The sequence below is a fragment of the Podarcis muralis genome, chromosome 8 (assembly GCF_964188315.1).
Source record: "Podarcis muralis chromosome 8, rPodMur119.hap1.1, whole genome shotgun sequence".
Taxonomy (NCBI): Eukaryota; Metazoa; Chordata; class Lepidosauria; order Squamata; family Lacertidae; genus Podarcis; species Podarcis muralis.
In genome coordinates this window covers 49,537,245-49,557,488 of record NC_135662.1, presented here as the reverse complement: position 1 = coordinate 49,557,488, position 20,244 = coordinate 49,537,245, and the positions used below count along the sequence as shown (strand labels likewise).

Sequence of the window (20,244 nt, the reverse complement as noted above, 5' to 3'; positions counted from 1 at the left end):
TATGAGCTGCTGCTTTCCTTTGTGTTTCATTTTAACTGTAATTTTATTTTGATGCTGATATTTTTGCTCTATGCTGCCCTATATGCTGCCCTGATACTGAAGGGCAGCTTCCCACCCTGCTACCCTTTAATACTATTTAAAAATAATATTTACACCATCTTTCCCCAGTATTCCCCTACACTCATAAGAACATGGGGAAGCCAGCTGTTTAGCACCAAGGGACTGAACTGGAAAATTGGAAAGGAACTTCAGACTCCAAAGCCAACACAGGTCCTGCAGTCCCCCCCCCCCCCCCGATTGTTTGTGAAAAGGCAAGGGACAATTGTTTGGCCTGCAGAGGTTATGTACATGGGCGTAGCCAGGGAGGGCAGGGAGGGGTAGCTGCCCCCCCTCGATCAAGTAAAACAATAGAAATACTTAACTAACTGACCAATCATGTCAGTTCTGCCCCCGCAACAAAAATCCTGGCTACACCCATGGGTTATGTATTGAATGCATATCCACTGCGTTTCAGGCTGCTGACCCAGAGTCCTGGCTTTTCTGTAGTTTAACAGTCCCATTTAAAACCACATTTTAAGAAACAAAATTTCCTCCTTTGTTTACTGGGTAAGAATACAGGTTTAAAAGCTTAGGAAAATTGTTTTGTTTTTTTTAAATAAAAAATTGTAGTACCCTTCAGCAGCCATGGGATAACTTACAGCTCTATAGAGCACTGTGCCAGAGTCTCATAGTTATGCATAGGGATAAAGGTTTGTTTTTCCTGTGAGCCTATATGGGATTGTTGGCCCAAGCCCGAACATCTGGCAGAAGCAGCAAATGCTATAGTTCTGGATGAAAATCAAGGCCTAAGCAAGAACCCACAGAGCATACTGTAGATTCCTGGTTACTGTTGCTGGCAGCTGCTGGGTCTCATTTTATTTCACTAAAACCTAAAACTATTCCAGCAATAATCCAATACCTCCTCTCTCTGCCACATATATTCACCCTGGGATTTAACACAAACTTTTTGCCCACACAGAACTGCATTTGCCTTGTCGTTATGCATGGAGCGTCAGTTTTTCTTAATCCTGAGCCTGTGTAGATCATAGCTCAGGTGACATACCTAATATTAAGTTTTTGTATTAGACCAGTGAGTTTTGATTAAACTTGATTAAATGTTTGGCAGAGCACAGGGATATTAGAGGGACAATTCAGGGATTTTTGACAGTGCCAAATATATTTATTTAGTTTTCTTAACTCTTCACTCTAAGGTTCTTCTAAAGATTTAAATAGCTTTAGGTACAGCTAGCAATAGCAAACTGAATAAAAGGTTTTCTATAATTCTACACTAACAGTGCAGCCTTTTATGAATCTGCTCAGAGGTAAACCCATGTAGTTCATTGAGATTTATTCCAGGTAAGTGTATATAGGATTGCAGCCTTAAACTGAGTATTTTATAGGGAAATAAGTGTATATAGGATTGCAGCCTTAAACTGAGTATTTTATAGGGAAATGTAAGATGACGGGATAAAAAAGCAAATGTGTAAAAATTTTAAAAAAACTTTTCACCAAAGAATGTTTGTAAAGTCAGTAATCCAATTGTCAACATGGAGAACATTTCATCAGGGGCGAAGGAAGGCATTGTGACACCCAGGGCGGATGTCGCTACATAGGGCACATGTGCGGCGTTGCCTATGTAGGACACATGCTCCGTACCTAGCGACGCCACACATGAGCTGTATAGCAGTTTGCCACCGGCACCGCTCCAGCCGTATGGACGGTGCCAGGATCCCTCCATCGCCGCTACAGCTGCAAGCAGAGGATCCCGGCACTGTCCGTACGGCGCTGGAGTGGCGCCAGCGGAAAACCGCTATACAGCGCATTTGCGGTGTCCCTACGTACAGCCCATGATTGTAATGCCGCACATGCACTGTACTTAGTAGTTTGCCACCAGCGCTGGGATCCTCTGCTTGCGGCTGCAGCCGCGAACAGAGGATCCTCCACATGTGGCTGTGGCAGCGCGATGGCTGCTCGTGCTGATGTGAGCCCCCCGCAGGGTGACTTCTTGTCACCCCCAGACATGGAACCCAGGGCGCACCTCCCCCCGTCCCCCGTTGTGATGCCACTGCATTTCATGAACATCAGTGCACTTAGTTAATCGTAACAAAAACGCATGAAGCACTGTAGTGCTTTAGTAGTCCTGTATGGAATACTTCATCTTTTATTTATTTCCATTTCAATACCAAACAGTCCCTGCGACTTAGGACAAGCCATAGAAAAGAAGTAAATCATCATCATAATCAGCATCACCAGCAGAACAAAATGCCAACTTAAAAATATAGCATATGAAAACTGGCTAAAATCACAACACACTTCCTTGTTCCCAGCCATTAGGGATGGTATAGTGGCAGGCACTATACGTAGACTGACACTAGCATCTTAAAAAACAAACCAACCACTACACACACCCTAAATACCAGTGTTACTACAAACTGCCTTACTGCTTATTGTTTTGCCTTGGCAAGTATTAATGTCATTTTTTGTTTATTAGAAGAATTAATAGAATTTGGGGGATGCTAGCCCATGCCAGCTTCCTGTAAGATTGAGGGTTGGCAACCTGTGGCCCTCCAGATGCTGCAGGACTTCAACTCCCATCAGCCCCAGTGAGCATGGCATGGAGTCAGGGATGATGGTAGTTATAGTCCAACAATGTCTGGCAGGCGAGAGGTTCCCCATGTCTCTCTTAGAGCAAAGGAGTGCCTTTTCAGTTTCTTATCTGCAAATAACTGCCAGCACTAAATAAAAGGAGCATTATAAAATGGATCAAATTTTTATATTTATTTTGTTAAAAAATATTAACAATAGTTTAGACAAGACTCTCTCTGCATGTGCTCACTGGAACTTTCTAAGGCTGAACTAAGACCATCTATTGAAATTTAATGGGTACAGTGACTGAAATATCTTTAATTTTATTTCTGAAATAAGCAGGAGCCAGAGCTGCCATGGAAGTCAAGTTGAAAGTGAAGTCGGGTGCCATTATGCCTTTTAGCAGATGTTGGCTTCCTGTCCATCAGCCTGGCTTGCCTTATTCTCTCCTAGCTTTCATCTATCACTGATAGTCATTCCTGACATTCCCCTTCCATTACTTCAAAGATCAATAGGCACATGGTCTGTTTACTGCTACTTAATATATACAGTATTCCAAACTATTCCACCATAGAATTGGATAATGTTTTGCAATTATTGGGTTGCAAGAACCCCTCCACACAACTATCAAATTATTTTTATTTTATTTTTAAGCATCTTTCTTGTACTGAGAAACTAATCACAGAATTTTCTAATCAAAATTCAAACTCTGATATAGCTGAAAGTGTCATATTACATATATAGCCTTGCAAACTCTTCTTGTCCTATCTCATGAAGAACATTAGAGTCAAATTTGGATGAGTGCTAAGGTGGAGAATTGACTGAGAAAGCAGAGTTTCAAACTATTGAAAAGATAATCTCATTTGCAAAAAAAATTGCATTTCAAATAATTACTGGAACGCATGGTCACCACTGCTTGATTTGTGGATAGTCTGTCACAAAAGGTAGTACTATAAGGTACAATGCATTGGTCAGAATTTTGTGCTAATAATATTTTTTTATTTTTAAATATAATTTGAAAATTCTTAGCAGATATGGCTTGATCTATAGCAGGACTTCCCAATATCTTCATATGTTGTTCAGGTTGGATCTGGCCTGCAAGCTGTCAGTTGCCATCCCACATGTATAGCATCCTCAGTGCCAATTGTTTTTCAGCCAGAACTCACCAGAACTCAGTGCTGGCACCTCTCAGATGGGTGCCATTGCCATTCTAAAAGAATGAGGAAGGTGTTAATAGTGAGTTCCAGCACCTCTTTTTCTAGAAAAGTAGCACTGGGTAGAAGGGGATGATCTAGTCACAATTATGCACTGTTGTCATACTATTTTCAGTGCAAAAGGTAAGGACGTCCACTATTCTATCAATGGTTTTGGAAGTTTAGTTTTGGATGAATTGTACCCTATGTGTGTTTATATTCACACTCTCTTATCCTTCAACAAAAAACAAATAGTCCACTCTGCCTGGTATGAAACCGCTCTCTTAGCAAAGGCAAAAGAGTATCAGAGCACATGACTGAGAAACAGGTACCCTTTAGCTGATCTAGCAAATATTTCAGTCAGCGCTTGCATTAAAACAATTCCCTCTTGGAGTATTGGGTTACCATCTCACTGCTGGATACCCACAGATAAAGTCAGTACTGGCATCAGTCCTGACAAAAAGTGCTAAGAATGATAAGTCTTTCAATTAAAAACCCATAAGGGGTCCAGATTTTACAGAGGAAGAATAAAATGCAAAAATAGAGAAGAATTTAGAAAACCATTAGAAGAGGTTGAGGGAAGTCTTAGGTTGTGAAAGCCAAAGATTTGTTATGATGTTATGAAGTTGTTATGTTGGAAAATTTGTGCAAAAAACCAATAATATTTTTTTTTTTAAAAAGTTCCAAGTCACATTGCACATTGCTGTAAATAAAGATTATTGTTTCGATCCTTAAAAAAAAAAGATTTTACAGAGGAAGAGGAAGATAAACATTTGTTTCACAGTGTTTGGGAAGTGAAAAAGCTGTTTGTATTTTTTTTTAAAACAAAACAATTTGTGAATCTTCAATTTTTCACAAATGTGTGAAACCAATTGCTTATGGTCCACTTTTCAGTGACTACATGCTTCTGTATTCTTGCATATTATTTCAAATTCAGCCAGATACTTTTCAAGTGGTGGTTATATAGTGAAAATTACACAGAGCATTTAACTGGCAGGTCTCCATTCTCTTCCTGATGTCATCACCCATGGACCTTAGTGGGTTTCTACAGTTTGGCCAAAGATTAGACGTTAAATATTTAATGTAGAAAGAAAAGCAATTCAGAAATACTTGGAAACAGTCTTGTACCTTATGGCAATTATGAGCTCCCTGAGCTCCCCTTAAACAAAGAGCTTTGTTCTTCTAAAGCAATTACCAGAAGTTAAAAAAAAGTTACAATGCCAGTAAGACATTCAAATGGCACATCTGCAAAATGGGTTTCTTTCAGGTTCAATCAGCATGCAGATGGCTTGCTACTCTACATGGGTTTCACACTCTAAAAAGGATAGACTGGAGTATGGCTTCTTAAAAGATATGAAGCCTATGGCGATCTGAAAGTTAGTTCAAAATCACATTTGCCAAACAGCAGGAAAACAAGTAAAAATCAAGAGTGTGTGATCTCATGCTTAATCCATGGCTTGTCACTAAAATATATAGCTACCCTATCTAAAATATACAGGTTCTTGTCACTAAAATATAGAGCTACCCTATCTAAAATATACAGGCTAGCTGTGCCCCATAGGCACCAGTGTCCCTGGCCAAGTCCCTGCTGCAGCTGATGCATGATTGGTGTCAGTCTGAAAGGGGCATGTACATATATGGATCCTGTGCATTGGTAACCCTCTTGTTGTTGTTTAGTCGTTTAGTCGTGTCTGACTCTTCGTGACCCCATGGACCAGAGCACGCCAGGCACCTCTGTCCTCCGGTAACCCTCTACGGGGACAGAAATCATGAAGGGTGCACTAGATGCATACAATCATACATATACAGGTCCCCTTCTAGCTGATGCCGATCACACATCAGCCAGGGTCGAGTGTGTGTGTGTATGCAGTATGGGGATAGGCAGTGTCCTCACAGGTGCCAAACTCAGGGGCGTACAATCAGTGTGGCAAGTATGGGTGGTGAACTACCAGAAAAAGATTTGCTTCCATTATGGGCTGAGTGCGTTTAGCTGCTCAGCTCCAATCCTTGGCTTCAGAACAGCTGTTGCTTAGCTGGCTGTGGCCAAAGGGAGACAGAGGACAGGAAATTATGCCTGAATTATCCTGACACCATATGACACAATGTCATTTCTTTTCCAACTGCTATGCTTAAATGCAACTGTGTTGTGCAAATCTTTTGTAAACCACTTTGAGAGCCTCTTCAGGCTATAAAGCTGGGCATAAATATTTTAAATAAATAAATGTGGCACAGCAGAACAGTTATCCAGACATGAAAAGTTCTGATCCCATTCAATCTCACCTTTCAATTTCTCTGCATTCTGGGGGAATGTGTTTCGTGCTCATTGGTACTGAATGCTTGAGTAGGGTTTCCATAAGGAAACCCATATCCTCTAATATGTAGAGTTAGACACAGGTATGTACTCTTTCTCCAGTATTTATAAATGCTTCATCAAGAGTTGGGATTTAGTAGCTGAAGTATGTTCTGCTTATTTACCCTTTTCTATTATGTTACAAAATTTGTTCCTAGCGCTATCTTCCCATCCTTGCCAATGCTGAATATAATTGTGTCCAAGTATCTGCATGCAATATTAGTTTAAAACCCGTAACTCCAGCAGTATTAAAGTTTGTGCACTTGTTATGTAGGGACAGCATTAGATCATCCTAATAGAATAAAGGGTAGGCATTATAAACTGAGTTGAGAAGTGTTCAGTAGGTACAACTTCCTTTACCTCTGCAACACTATGTAAGGATGAGCAACATCAACCAATATATATTTTTTCTGAAAAATAGAGGGACACAGAATCATTCTTCTTTACAGAATCTAGCAATCTTACTACTTAAGCATTCTTGATATTTCAAATCTTTTGCACTGGGGCATTAGGGCTGCAGTCCTCTACACAGTTACCTTGAGCATGGTTTTAACCATGGAATGGTGGCATACAAAGAAGATGACAATGGTGATTTTATATTTTTGATTATTTTTCATACACAAATTCCACCACTGAAATAAGCTGGAACAATGTACATTTACCATTTACTAGGCATCTTCATAATCATCTATATATGGTACACTTTGTTTAATAGAGTTGTTCTGATCTAACCTCTTTGGTTTTAAGTATCCAAACATTCTGGACACTATCAGCAATACAATAAAATATAATGCATGAACAAGTAATACTTGTGACATTTATTATTAAATTCAACAACTGCAGAATCTCTGACATTCTCATCACAAGTGAGAAAAATAATCCCATGTTAAAATGCCTTCCCTTTTTTCCTGGATAACATTTGTCTCTATATAAAGCTGGGCGTTAGCTGAGGAGATATTGGACAGTGGAATAAGTGATTCTATAGTTGGCATTAAAATGTTTTAGATTTGGAGCATGCAATCCTGATTTAAAACCCTTCATTTCTTTTCTTTTCCCATAAAATTCTCAATGAGTAAGACTGAATAACTTTGATGGCTGCTGAAGACGGTTGTGTCTTCCTTTTTACTAAAAATCTGCTAGCCAGTTCTTAAGATATAGAAACAATATGTCTGGCCCTCTCCCATAGTAAGCTTTCACAATTATCCAGTACCAATTTGAATCTAGGAAAGCATGCAGGAGAGACCAACAACTAGGGATGTTGAGAAATTTAATCAGAAATGGAAACAGGAGTGGAAATTCCTGCAATTTTCATGGTTATCTGAGGTCAGGTCATGAATGGAAACACGTAAGAGAACATGGGCGATATTCACAATCATTTTTAGTCCACAAATGTTATGTAAATAGTTACATTATTTTCGCTTTTTTGCTTCCATTGAAATTAATCACACAAGTTTGGCCTTAGCAGATAGTGAAATAACATAGGTTTTAGCAGAAGCTGAAGTGTAGCAGGATGGAAACAGCATGGATTGCAATCATCCAACACCTAGATTATAGCTTCTGACTTAACACGTGAGTCCGTTGTGTTCAATGGAGTTTACATTGGATTGCACATTGGATTGCAACCTAAATCACCGAGCTTCTGTTCTTTCTTTCAATGTCATAGAATACTGTGAAGATTAAAGGAAAGTTCATGACTTCCTAACTCTTTTTGTGAGAAGAATCACAGAAGTATACAGAAGAAACGAGAACTGGAAGGCATCCAGTGTCTTCCCCTTGAATATGATGCCCATTACCTAACATCCCAGACAGAGGCTTAAGTATAGCCCGGCTCCGACTCTTCAAAAGGAAGAGATTCTACAGACTTCCTAAGTAGCCTCTTTAATTGCTGTACCAATTGAACTGTTGAGAAACAATGAGTTCTTCCAGATGTGGACTCAATGTTGCAAGCAACTTCGGATATTGCAAGCGAGTCTTTGGCAACAGTTAAAAAACCCTACTTATCAGATATTCCATAGGAAGGGTAAATATGGATTAAATGGGGGGGAAATACAGGCTAGCATTCTGTTGCTGACGATGTCATGTGGGAACAGCAACAAATTTGCAGGAGCAGCACCAATTCCATAATCTATACATGTCTGGAAGCATAATACAGTGGTACCTCGGGTTACATACGCTTCAGGTTACATACACTTCAGGTTACAGACTCCGCTAACCCAGAAATATTACCTCGGGTTAAGAACTTTGCTTTAGGATGAGAACAGAAATCGTGTGGCGGTGGCACAGCAGCAGTGGGAGGCCCCATTAGCTAAAGTGGTGCTTCAGTTTAAGAATGGACCTCCGAAACGAATTAAGTACTTAACCAGAGGTACCACTGTATTTTGAAAACCCAGGATATTTGGTATAGTCTTATATATCAAAAAAGTATGGAAAAAAGTGGCCAGCTATAAACTATGTAAACCTTTCTTTTTCAAGATGGATTGAAAAAATTGCTTGGATGCGTCACATGGCCAAACCTGGAAACAAAAGGAGTGATGAGAGATTATTGAAATTTAATGCTGCATCAGAATTCTCTACCATGAGTGTGCTGCTGTGTGTGGAACAGTAACTTCTTCCATAGCATGTGGTGCAGGGCTTTACTTATATTACTAGAAATAAAACAATATATAATCATGGGTGGGCCAGTAGGCACAGCCTATATAGTGGACTGGAGGGGAGCCTTACACCCACTGGGGGACAGTGAGAGATTTCATTCATTTGTTTAGACCAGCAAACTGAAAGTTGTCTTAATTGGATTTGAATTCATGTTGGTCTCAAGGTGCATGGGAAACCCTGAGGAATAAGATATTGTTAGCAGAGAGATAGCAATAAAACTCAGCTCCTTATGGTGCCAATTTTTTTATATCTCATAAAAGGCATCCCAAGTGAGCTGAAAACATACATTAGTTGTCTTTGGAGAGATGCTCAGAGCATTTTTTAAAGTTACATCTCTATTATGTGAATGCAGTTAAGTGTTAAGCAGTTAATGTGGCAGCATCTTTAATCAGTTATTTTAAAAATTATGCCCTTCTGTTGGTTAGTTAAGCACATAGCCGTCTGAACATCTAGCTACTTATATATTATTGTCATTGCTATTACTACTACAACTCACTCTCTGCTTCTACTTCCCCAGATTACTGAAGGCAGCTGCTTATACCAGATAATTAGTTCACAGTGGAAACTGTTTAGATTTAACAACTAGTCCCTAGAGAAAACGATAAAAACATGCTACAATTTACACGATCCATCAGATACCATATAAAATAAAGGTTTTTTAAACACTTGTTATTAAAACAAACTGTTACCATTAATGGTGCATAAGATATAGGTTGCCTCATTAGACAAAGTTTAGTATAACACACCCACACCCCTTAAAAACCCATAATAGAAAGATACAATGGATAGACTAGAGATGCTGACAAAGCAATAATGCCAGAATAAGTAAATAATACTAATATAACCAAGCAGCCCCTCCCAGTGTATCAATCTCTCCAGTTCCGTCCTATACATGTCTACTCAGAAATAATCCTCACTGACTTCAATGGAAGTTGCTTCCATCCCAAGTAGGTGTGCATAAGATTGCAGCCTTACAGTTAAATCCTAACCATATCTATTAAGAAGTTAAGGCCTACTGAATTCACTTGTGCTTACTCCCCGTTAGGAGTAGGGCCAAAAGTGATATGAATGGTGATATGGCAAGGGAAGAATGAAAGCTAACCATCCTGAGACCTACAGATATAGGGCGGTATATAAATCCAATAAATAAAATAATAATAATTGGAACCCTCTCATCACTTGCTCCCATCTGATGCAATGGCATAATATCATGCCTGTAAAAGTGGTGACATAAGGATAAACACTCTCACTGGAGACCATAGGCAGTCACAGACAGCCACCCACCCCTCCATCTCTCCTCATAGCCAAAACAGAAAATAGGATTCTTCCTAACTCTATAGCCAGTCATGGTATACAACAAGACTCAGTCAAGTGACAGATGCATCTTCTATCAAGGAATAGGATGACACCACTCTTTTCTCATTTGCATAGAACCCAGAGTACATTAGTGGGTAATTATGAAAAAAGACACTTTCTCCAAACTGCCAAGGTTCACAACGAAGTGGAAAGTGTAAACACTTGTTTTCTCAAAACCCATACAGGTGTCCTATCTCAGGATTCCAGTGAAGCCTTGAAACAGGAGTTGGATTGAGGGATGGGACAGATGCCCCCATGGCCAGTGGAAGCCATTCCCCTTCCTGGCTCCTCATGGAGCTTCTTCCTCTCAGGGTTCTAGTAGGATCTTGGGAAGGGCTGGAGGGCTCTGTAAAAGGACTGGTCAGTCTCTCTCTTGCCTCATGTACAGATTGTTGAACTTTAGGCTAGTGATTGCTGTACCAGCATTAACTCTGGGTTAGCAGCTACCTGAGCTACCAGTACCATGGGATTACCAGTCACGATGGTGACTGGAAGTTTCCCTGTTGGCATTCATGGGTGTAGCCAGGTTTTTTTTTGGGGGGGGGTGTCAGGCCTTAGGTTGAGTGGGGCAGAACCTCAGTTAAGTATTTTTATTTATTTACTTGATGGGGGGACAGCTGCCCCCCATCCCCCTTGGCTACGCTCATGTTGGCATTATAGTAAATACTACAGTCTAGCAAAGCACCTAACACTGCAGCTAAGCAGGCGACGAAACTGGAGAAACCTGGAATGACTCAAAGACCAAAAAACCCCCCAAGTAATCTGTGCTTTATGGAAACCAGGGTAGTCGGAAGTCAGAGGTAAATGACAAGGTCAAAGGGATGAGCCAGGGAAGTGCTGTGAGCAACTAATAATAATAATAATAATAATAATAATAATAATAATAATAAGCTTTTATTTATATCCCGCCCTCCCCAGGCTCAGGGCGGCTAACATCAGATATATAACTTTAGTATAAAATCAAACAATAATTAAATTAACTCCTAAAAACAGGTCAAAATCTAATTAAAGTCTAATCTGGGGGAAAGTTACACTGCACAAGTGAGGTATGGAAAAGTTGTTAGCTGTTCAGACGGAGACAATCTTACAGGAGTTTTTTTTCCCTCCCTCAAGAAAACACTACATGATGTAGACAAGCTAATACTGATTAACAATAAAAGCAAAATGGAAGATAAGCCAAGCTCATTGGAGACTTTGAGTGTGGCGATACTATTCACAAATGGAAAATAATACTCCATAAAAATAATAATTGTTCTGCTTGATCAGACCTAGGCTACCATTTTCTCTCAAATAGAGACCAGACAGATGCCCACAAGTGTGATATGATGGCAATAGCCATCAGATATTGCTTGATCCTAGCATCTGGTAATCCAGTGACAAATTGTTCAGTATTCTGCTATATCATGGCCAACAGCCATTGATATGTCTGTCCTCCATGAATTTATCTTATCCTTTTTTAAAGCCATTATATTATAAATAATAAATCACCTATATGGATTATTTATAAAGACATTTAAGCTAGTGCTGCTTGCCACATTTTGTGGCAATGAATTCCATAAGTTAATTATGCAATGTGTTGATGGAAGGTGAAGTCTTGATACTATTGCTCTTGGTAATAGCATTAGCAGCAGCTTTCTCCTGTGAAACAAGTACTAAAGAAAACCCCTCCATTAAGACTGAGTTTTAAGGTTTCTACATTACTTTTGAAGGGAAAATTGAAGTTTAATCTCTTCTTTTAAAATGTCACAATTTATATAAATAATACTCAGTTTATTACACAGCTAGGTTTAGTGTTCACACTAATCACTGCATTGTGTTCAACAATGCCATTTCTCACTGGGGCACTCAAAAGTAGGGATAAATGAATATATTCATGAAACCAACAATAGTAATGTTAGGCCTTTACATTTTCTGCATACTCTGCTCAGTTTTTCCAACTAACTGTCTGACAAGAACAATGCATATTATGCAATAGCAATAATGAAGTGTTGCTGATTGCAAGAAATAAATGGACCCGGTGCACGCAGCAAAAGAGAACGCTCAATGTTGCGTGCTCAGTATATAAAACCCTTGGTCCATCCCACAAATTGGCAACATCAAAATTTCCCCAGTAACTCAAACAGCCCAATTACTGCAGTGGCCATCTATACGATCCGCCCAGCAACAGAGGGGTGGCCTGTCAGACCCCACCACAACACGTGCTCTCCATGAAGGAGAACACACTTTTAAAGAAAGAAATGGACCCCATACTGGAATTAAATAGGCCACATCTTTGTGCAGGGAACCTGTGGCCGGTGAGGCCCAAATCATGGGAAGAGACAACAAACCTACAAGACAAACATATTGGGTTTGAATAGGCCACAACTTTATTTATTACAGAGACAGGTGCCGACTGCTAGGGGCCGAGGTAGTTTTGGGCCCCCAAATATATATATATTTTTGAGAGGGCTGGGCCCTTTCACTGTTCCGAGGATGTCATGCAACATTGCTTCCCCACTCCCCAATCCTTTGGAGAAGCTGGCACCTCTGATTACAGATGTAAGTAGGCTTTAGTGAAAGCATTTGGTATGTATCCTGAATCAATCAGACTGCTGCTTGATTATTTTGCAGGGTTGATACTGAGTTATGGATCTCCCTATGACATACATCAAATAGGGGCAATCCCTCCAGGAGATCCTTGACTAAGGATCCAACCCAATGCCTTATCTGCCAACAAGTTGTGACTATTATTATGGGGTAGGCAAAACCTCCAGATGTGCCCAATTTGTCTGCAGGCAATTTCCTCCCTGGCTCCAAATATGGTGACCAAATATTTACATAGGAAGGTCTTACACAGTGCCTGCCTGCACATCTTCAGCTCCTCTGACTTTACCTCTGCTTGGGAGCCATTTGTGATTTATATGATCAAACAATCTCATGGCTGGCACAGTTCCACTAAATATGAGGGTTGTTTGTTTGTTTTTGCAACATTTATGAATATTGGGTATAAATAGTAGAAATATGACCCCTATATTGCCCTATGGAATATATTTTACACCATTCATGCTTTTTAAGATTTCTATTATGATGATTCTTATTTTATTATCTTTTAATTTTATTCTTCCTATTTTTATGACTGTTTTTAAATACCGTATTTTTCGTCCCATAGGATGCGCCTAGTTTTTTTGGGGGGAAATAAAGGAAACCCCCCCTTTATTTCCCCCCCAAAACCAGGTCGGGGAATCCAAACCAGGTCTGGGAACAGCGGGATGGCGGCACTCCGCCTCCCCGCTGTCCCCCGAGCTTGTGGGGCTGGCGCTGGGGAGAAGCGCGCTTCTCCCTAGCGCCAGCCTCCAAACTAGGTCGGGGAACAGCGGGATGGCGGCGCTGCGCCTCCGCGCTGTCCCCCGAGCTTGTGGGACTGCCCGATGTCTGCCCGAAGCGCACACACAGATTTCCCCTTCATTTTTGGAGGGGGAAAAGTGCGTCCTATAGGGTGAAAAATACGATACATATAGGGTGAACCTACAGAATCAGCAGTTTGCTCAATCAGCCCTTTGGAACTTTATTCTCTATTAGGACCACTTACATTTAAGGAAAGGGCTGGTGCTGTGATGTTTTTATTGTAGCCATCTGTATGTGATCTTTTATATGCATATATTGTATATGTGTATGTGTATATATATATATATATATGCATATATGCTTATATTTTAATTCTACTATTAATGTCCTGCCTTGTTTATAACTGCCCATTCTTCAAATACAGTGGTACCTCGGGTTAAGTACTTAATGCGTTCCGGAGGTCCGTTCTCAACCTGAAACTGTTCTTAACCTGAAGCACCAATTTAGCTAATGGGGCCTCCTGCTGCCGCTGAGCCGCCGGAGCACAATTTCTGTTCTCATCCTGAAGCAAAGTTCTTAACCCGAGGTACTATTTCTGGGTTAGCGGAGTCTGTAACCTGAAGCGTATGTAACCTGAAGCATATGTAACCTGAGGTACCACTGTATTGGAATCCCCTTCTTTTCCCAATTAATAAAACCTTAAATAAAATAAAACAAAATAATAACTTGAACCATAACAACAGCTATCCTAGTAATGAGAAGAGCTGTTTGACAACTCACAATTCCTGTGAGGTTGGCTTGACTGTCCTGCCACAATATGCCTGAGTCTTCAGCTCAATTCTAGCCATTCCTATTTGGCCAAGCCTTCCTGCACCACAAGGAGAAACGATGCTTCCCAATGGACCATCCCTGAGGAAATCACACTATCTCTTGCTGTCTATTATCATTTAAGTAGGGCTCCCTTCTCCCATTGAACTGGTGGGCAACATTCATTGAACTCAGAAGTTGGAACCAATAGTTGTGACAGCATAGATCAGGCAAATTATTTTCTCCCTCTCCAGAACAGTGTCCTGAAGATAGTACAAAAGTTGCCCACCATGGCAAATCAGTAAAAGCGTGAAAAGATCCCTTCCCGGACTTTCTAAGAGTCCAGGGGACTTACAACTGATAACAGGAGTGGTGGGTGAGACAATATGCCTCTTTGGCTCAAACTGAGGAAAGGTAGTGGCAGGAAACCCATTTCAGTAGACCCTGTTACTAATTCTCACTCAACTTCCCACATTGATCAAGCCCCAGACATCTGTGCTGCATTTCTCCCTTTATACAAAGGATATCATTAGTGAGTAGTGCACCTGACATTAGCTTCCATAAAAAGCAAGGAAATCTCATTAATTTCAAATGGACACACTTTGAAGTACAGTAAGTGTACTTAAGTAAATATTTAAACCACCTTCATGGATGGTAATCCCCACATTTCAATGGGGATTAATTCTGAACAAACAGTATTACAGTGCAATCCATTACATCTTTACTCAGATGTCTCAGTTCTCAGTGTGTTCAGTAGGGACTACTATTTAGTGCAGATGTGGGGAGCCAAATGTCATTTCATCCAGACCTTGGCACCCTCTCCAATTCACACTCCTTCCAGCCACCTAAATCTGCAATCCAAGGGTAGAGCAGCTGGGAATGCTGTTGAGAGTGGGGAGCACACCCCTGCCTCTCATCCTTGACTGCTTCCTCTTCAGCTGCAGCACCATGGAGCGCCCAAGACTGCATGGGAACCTTTCAGGGAGCCCAAATCTGGATAATTATTCAGGCCAGTTCTGATCCTTTTTTAAAAGTTGCACTTGTGTGTGAAGACATGACAATTGGAGATTGGATTCATTAGTGATCTGTTAACTGAGAACTAATTTCCTGAATATGAAACAGACCATTTTTATATGATACAGAATGGAATGTACACATCTGGAAAGCTTCAGCATGTGTAAGAACCTTGCAATCTGTACACAAGTTGTTTCTTGAGTTGAACAGCAACTCTGAGAATATAAAGTTGGAACTACAACACATGCCTTACTGAAAGATGTTTGTGGAGCAAACAAGCACAAAAAAATTATGTAGGTTTACAGTCCCTATTATGTATATTCTCTCTAACAGGCATTCAACCACACAAGTACATTATCAGTGTACTACCAATGAAATGGGATTACACAAAAAGGTTCAATGAAATGAAATAGGACTACACAAGGGTTTATTTTATTTTTTTACATACTCAGGGGACTTGAGTGCATAATAGGTACGTAACTTCATAAATTAAAATAAAAAAGAAACTGAAATACACATAAAAACTGCTTGGCAAAGACCTGTGTGCTTGCAGAAGGCTGGTAACAACTGTGTGTACGTATACAGAAAAAGAAGGGAGACAGGCATGGGGAAGAGTCTCTGACTTTGAATCAGGTCTATGGTTGATAGCAGATGCAGAATGTTCCCGTTTCAGTTGGAAACGACCCCCTTTCCCCAACAACAGGGAAATAGAGGAGGTGGAGGTACACTTTAGCACTCTTTTGGAAATTCCACTGTATGCAGTACGGGCACCTCTTTTTTGGTTGTTAAAAAGTGTGGCACTTAATGTAACAACATCATGGTGAGTACCGGCACCTATTTTTCTAAGAAAAAAAGCACTGACTGTAGGTATAATTTCTCAGAAACAATCCATCTCTCTCAAAAGTTAGGGGAAAAGCAAGTTCAAGGACTATTTCATATAATAAGATTGCTATAGGGCAAAGGTACGGTAAAAGAGGGAATGAGTCTGCAAGCATATAGCTCACAGTCATTTTGCCACGTGACCAAGAGCATTTCCAGATTGTCACTGTTTGCAGGTAGGATTCAATCACATATCAGCAAATGAAGTTTCTGCAATTGAAGTTGATTGGGAGCTCTTACATGAAAGTTCTGCTCTTTTTGTGATAAGAAAATGCATTGGAAAGTGTGGAATAACATTTGCTTGTGTTCTGCTGAGAGAAGAGTTTTTTGTGTGTTTTTTTAATTTGGACAAGACAAAGAGCACACTTTAATCCTTGATAGACAGATTTATATACGGGCAGGATGAGAAAAACCACAAACAAACAAGGACCAAATAGCAAATTAAAAGCAAAAGACAGTTTACATCTCTGTCAAAAGCAACAATGGACAGACACCTGTAATGGCCAGAATATAGCACCTTTTGTGCTGAAGTTTGCAGAGTAGAATTTCCAAGCTCCTTTCACATCTTATGAACATAAACTAGGTACCAGTGCTATGAAACCCTCCTAAGAGCTGCCAGTGACTAAGCAAGAAATTAGCCACTTAACAGCTGGTATCTTAAAAAGATAACAATTGCAGCTGGCTAATTAAAGTGTTCTAGGGCATGTGATAAGCCACTGCTGTACACCACAAACTCCTCACAATACAAAGTTCTTCTGCATTTCCATTACAGTTTCATGTAAAACTGTCCCTGAAAACAAATCAGAATGCATTTTCAATGTCGTTGAATTTCCCTGCAAACAAATCAGGAGGAACAACAAATAAACAGGTAATCTGGAAACAACCCAGTTCTGTGTAAATTCACCTAACCCACATTCCAACATGCAGATGCACTTGTGTGAATTTAATTTTGAATGCAGATTTTGAATAGTGTTTTGGCATGACTTTCAGAAGCTACCAGGGCCATTTTGAAAACCTGTATGTCACCAGCATTTAGAGATGAAATGCAACTTACTTGTTGGAAGTTTGGTGTACTACAAAATGGTAAAGTTGTACAGTAATCCAATGAGACAATGTTTACACAGCTCCTTTCCATTCAGCTTGAGGTGAGCTCAGAAGAGCATCTGCATGTAGAAAAATTGGATGGATAAGCTTTCCTGTTTCTGATTTTGGTTTCTTTTTAAAAATCCAAATCTGGAACCGCTTCTGGCTCCCTGCAAGTAATGGACACATGATAGGAGAACATGAATCATGTATACAGTAGCCTAGACTGTTAACATTTTAAATGGTCAGCAGAATTTCCATTTGTTATTGTTATTGTTTACAGAGCACCAATATAAATGTTGTTGCATCAAAATGCAAGGAAATTTGGCACAGGGTAGATGTGTCATTCTTGGAAACAACTGTCACCCACAAAGCACTTTTAAACATTAACTGAACACATTGTTTTGAATTACATTACAGTTATTTCAGTTTTCAAATGTAAGTACTGTAACAGATGGAAGGTCTATGTTTGTTGTGGTTGCTACTTCAGTAATGGACCATTTGGCCTAGGTGCTGTGTAGGGAAATAGAAAAGCATGAGAGTCATTATCTTGGAGGATAAACTATTAAGTTATGCTGCTGTTCCTCACACCCACACATTAGTTTTATCTTCATAGAGTTTTGGCTCTTTGGGACATGGATTAAGTTTATATGACTGAAAGTGCTATATAACACTTCCCTGTTTTGGTTTTAGAAAATCGAGCACTTAACTTTAAAGAGGTAAAATCCATTCCTGATCCAGTCACAACCTTCCTTGAGAATACCCCGGGCAAGACATTTTTCAAGAATCTGACATGGTTCACTGAAAGCATCAAATGATCCCTATAAATTATCTTGTCTTGACCCAATTTCAGCTTAGTTTTTGTGAGCTTTCATTGCGAGTGTTCGAGCACTTGTGTCTAAGTTATCAAAAGAAGAGCTGAAAAAACAAGTGGATCCCTCTCCTTTTTATCTTACTCTCCTGTAGTGAAAACCCATTTCCTTTAAGGAGAGGGATTATCGAGTGTCAATAAGGGTGCGTTAAAGTTAGTGAAGGTATTGCTGAGTCTCTTGTTAACTGGAAATAGTATTCCCGAGAGCATAATTTCCTACCAGGACATGAAATTTGTAGCTCATTTGGTCTCTCAAACAGAGCTGGTAATAGTACAGCAGAAATTACAAATCCCATGCTCTCTGGCTGTCATGCTAGGGAATATGGGACTGGGACTGTATCTTTCTCAGACTATCCCTTCTTGAAGGGAAATATATTATGTGGGTGCTTTGCTTGTTTGTTTCAAAGGATCTGCAGGAGCAGCAGGAAGGCTAGCTAGTGGCAGGTGTAGGACTTAGACCTGAACTGGGCTCACTCTTACTGTGATTAGGCTTTTTTAACTAGGAGTGCACTTTTACCATCAAACTCAAGACAAAGACCTGTCCCATAACTAGAGCCCAGCAGCAGTTGTAGGGAACTGTGGAAGGACAGTGAAGACTGCAGTAATTGCATCCCCCTTTGGTCTTTTGTAAGCTTTTCCCAAGCCTTCAGGTCAGAGCTGTATAAAACTGCAGATCAGCACCAAATGCAAGCAGGAGAAAATGTAACACAGATGTGGCATTTGTGCAAAATGGTAGTTTTCTATCTTCTGCATCAGATCTTATCCTTGAAAATCAGGTATACAAAAAGTTTGCCTGACATCTCTCAGACTCCAGGTTTAGCACCTACAATGGGTCTGAATCCCAACACCCAGTGTATTCCAGAATCAGCTTTGGGGTTACTTTTAATGGGGTTATAATTCTGCTCTACTCCTTTGGTTAATATAATTTTAACAGATTCTCCCTGGGTGGAATCTACCACTGAAGCATGTTCAGGATGTGCAAGAGCCTTAGCAACAAGCTTCACCACAAAATAGGGAACAAAACAGTGTAAAGAAAAATGAGTTTGGTTTATAACAGTTTGCAAAAAGAAGAAGCCAAGCATGGTTTAGATATAACATATTTAACATTAACTTTTGAATTTCAATATATCATCAGTTAATCAGTTAGAAGTCCTTTTCCTGGGCCTGAAGCTCAAAGGAAACCTCAGATTTAGACACTTGTTAATTTGTTGCATTTGATAAATTTCATAACTTATGCATTGAGCCCAAATGTGACACTCTCTTAAAGCACAGAGCTGCAGATTGAAGTAAATTAGAGGTGTAATTTGGTAAAAGACATATTTTTTTGTCCATTTATGTAGATTTGGTCCAATCATCACCATCATCACCATCCTATTTATTGAATTTATATACCACCGTTCATTTGAGAATCACAGAGTGGTTTCCATATAAAAACACAAGAGGTTTTTATATTCATAAATACTAATACTAATACACAGGGCCCAGTAATAGATGGTGATTAATATTCCCCTCAGAACAACTGATTATGTAAACAAACCACTCTCTCTTTTTTGTGTGTGCCTTATTTTGTTATTGAGTGTCATAATTTTAATTTTTTTGTGACGGCTAGGGGCCACAAAAGCTGAAAATGGGTCAGGCCTCTCTGGGCCTCTGAGAGGGCCTGTGAAATACTCCTAAATTTATGTTACTCTAGCTCTGTCCGGGCTCAGGAGTCCAGATTCTCTCTCACATTTTCTCTGAAGTATTTTACTTGAGGCTTTGGGATCATTCTCTTCACAAGTTGGAACCTTCTCCTTCAGAGTCCTTTTTCTCCCCCTTTCTCCCCCCAATCTTTCATTTCACTAGCCCAGTTGGCAATTGTTGACTCAAGCTGTTGCTTAGCAACTTGGCTAGGGGAAAGTAGGGAGCCTTCAAAAGGGAGGGAATGGCAGCCCTGTGGTGAATAACAAATTGCACACTGCGAAAATATTCAGCTGCTGATGTCTGTCAGCTTCCTTCTCTTTCACCACTTGGGTATAGGTGTGTGTGTTCATACAAACATTAAAAGGTCTGTGAGGGGAATGTTTAAATTCATTGCAAGACTTGCAAGT

At 40.0% G+C, this 20,244-nt stretch overlaps 1 protein-coding gene across 1 annotated transcript in view; it reads right to left on the bottom strand.

Moving 5' to 3' along the window:
• The window catches only part of GNAL (G protein subunit alpha L), a 173,045-nt gene extending 153,024 nt beyond the window's left edge, over positions 1–20,021 (bottom strand). The window contains exons 1-2 of the mRNA XM_077933172.1: positions 19,905–20,021; positions 17,255–17,453 (exon numbers count right to left, since the gene is read on the bottom strand). Of these exons, the coding sequence (XP_077789298.1) occupies positions 17,255–17,335 (81 nt within the window). The 5' untranslated portion in view covers positions 17,336–17,453; positions 19,905–20,021. The remainder of the gene's footprint in view (positions 1–17,254; positions 17,454–19,904) is intronic.
• Positions 20,022–20,244: the final 223 nt, after the last annotated feature.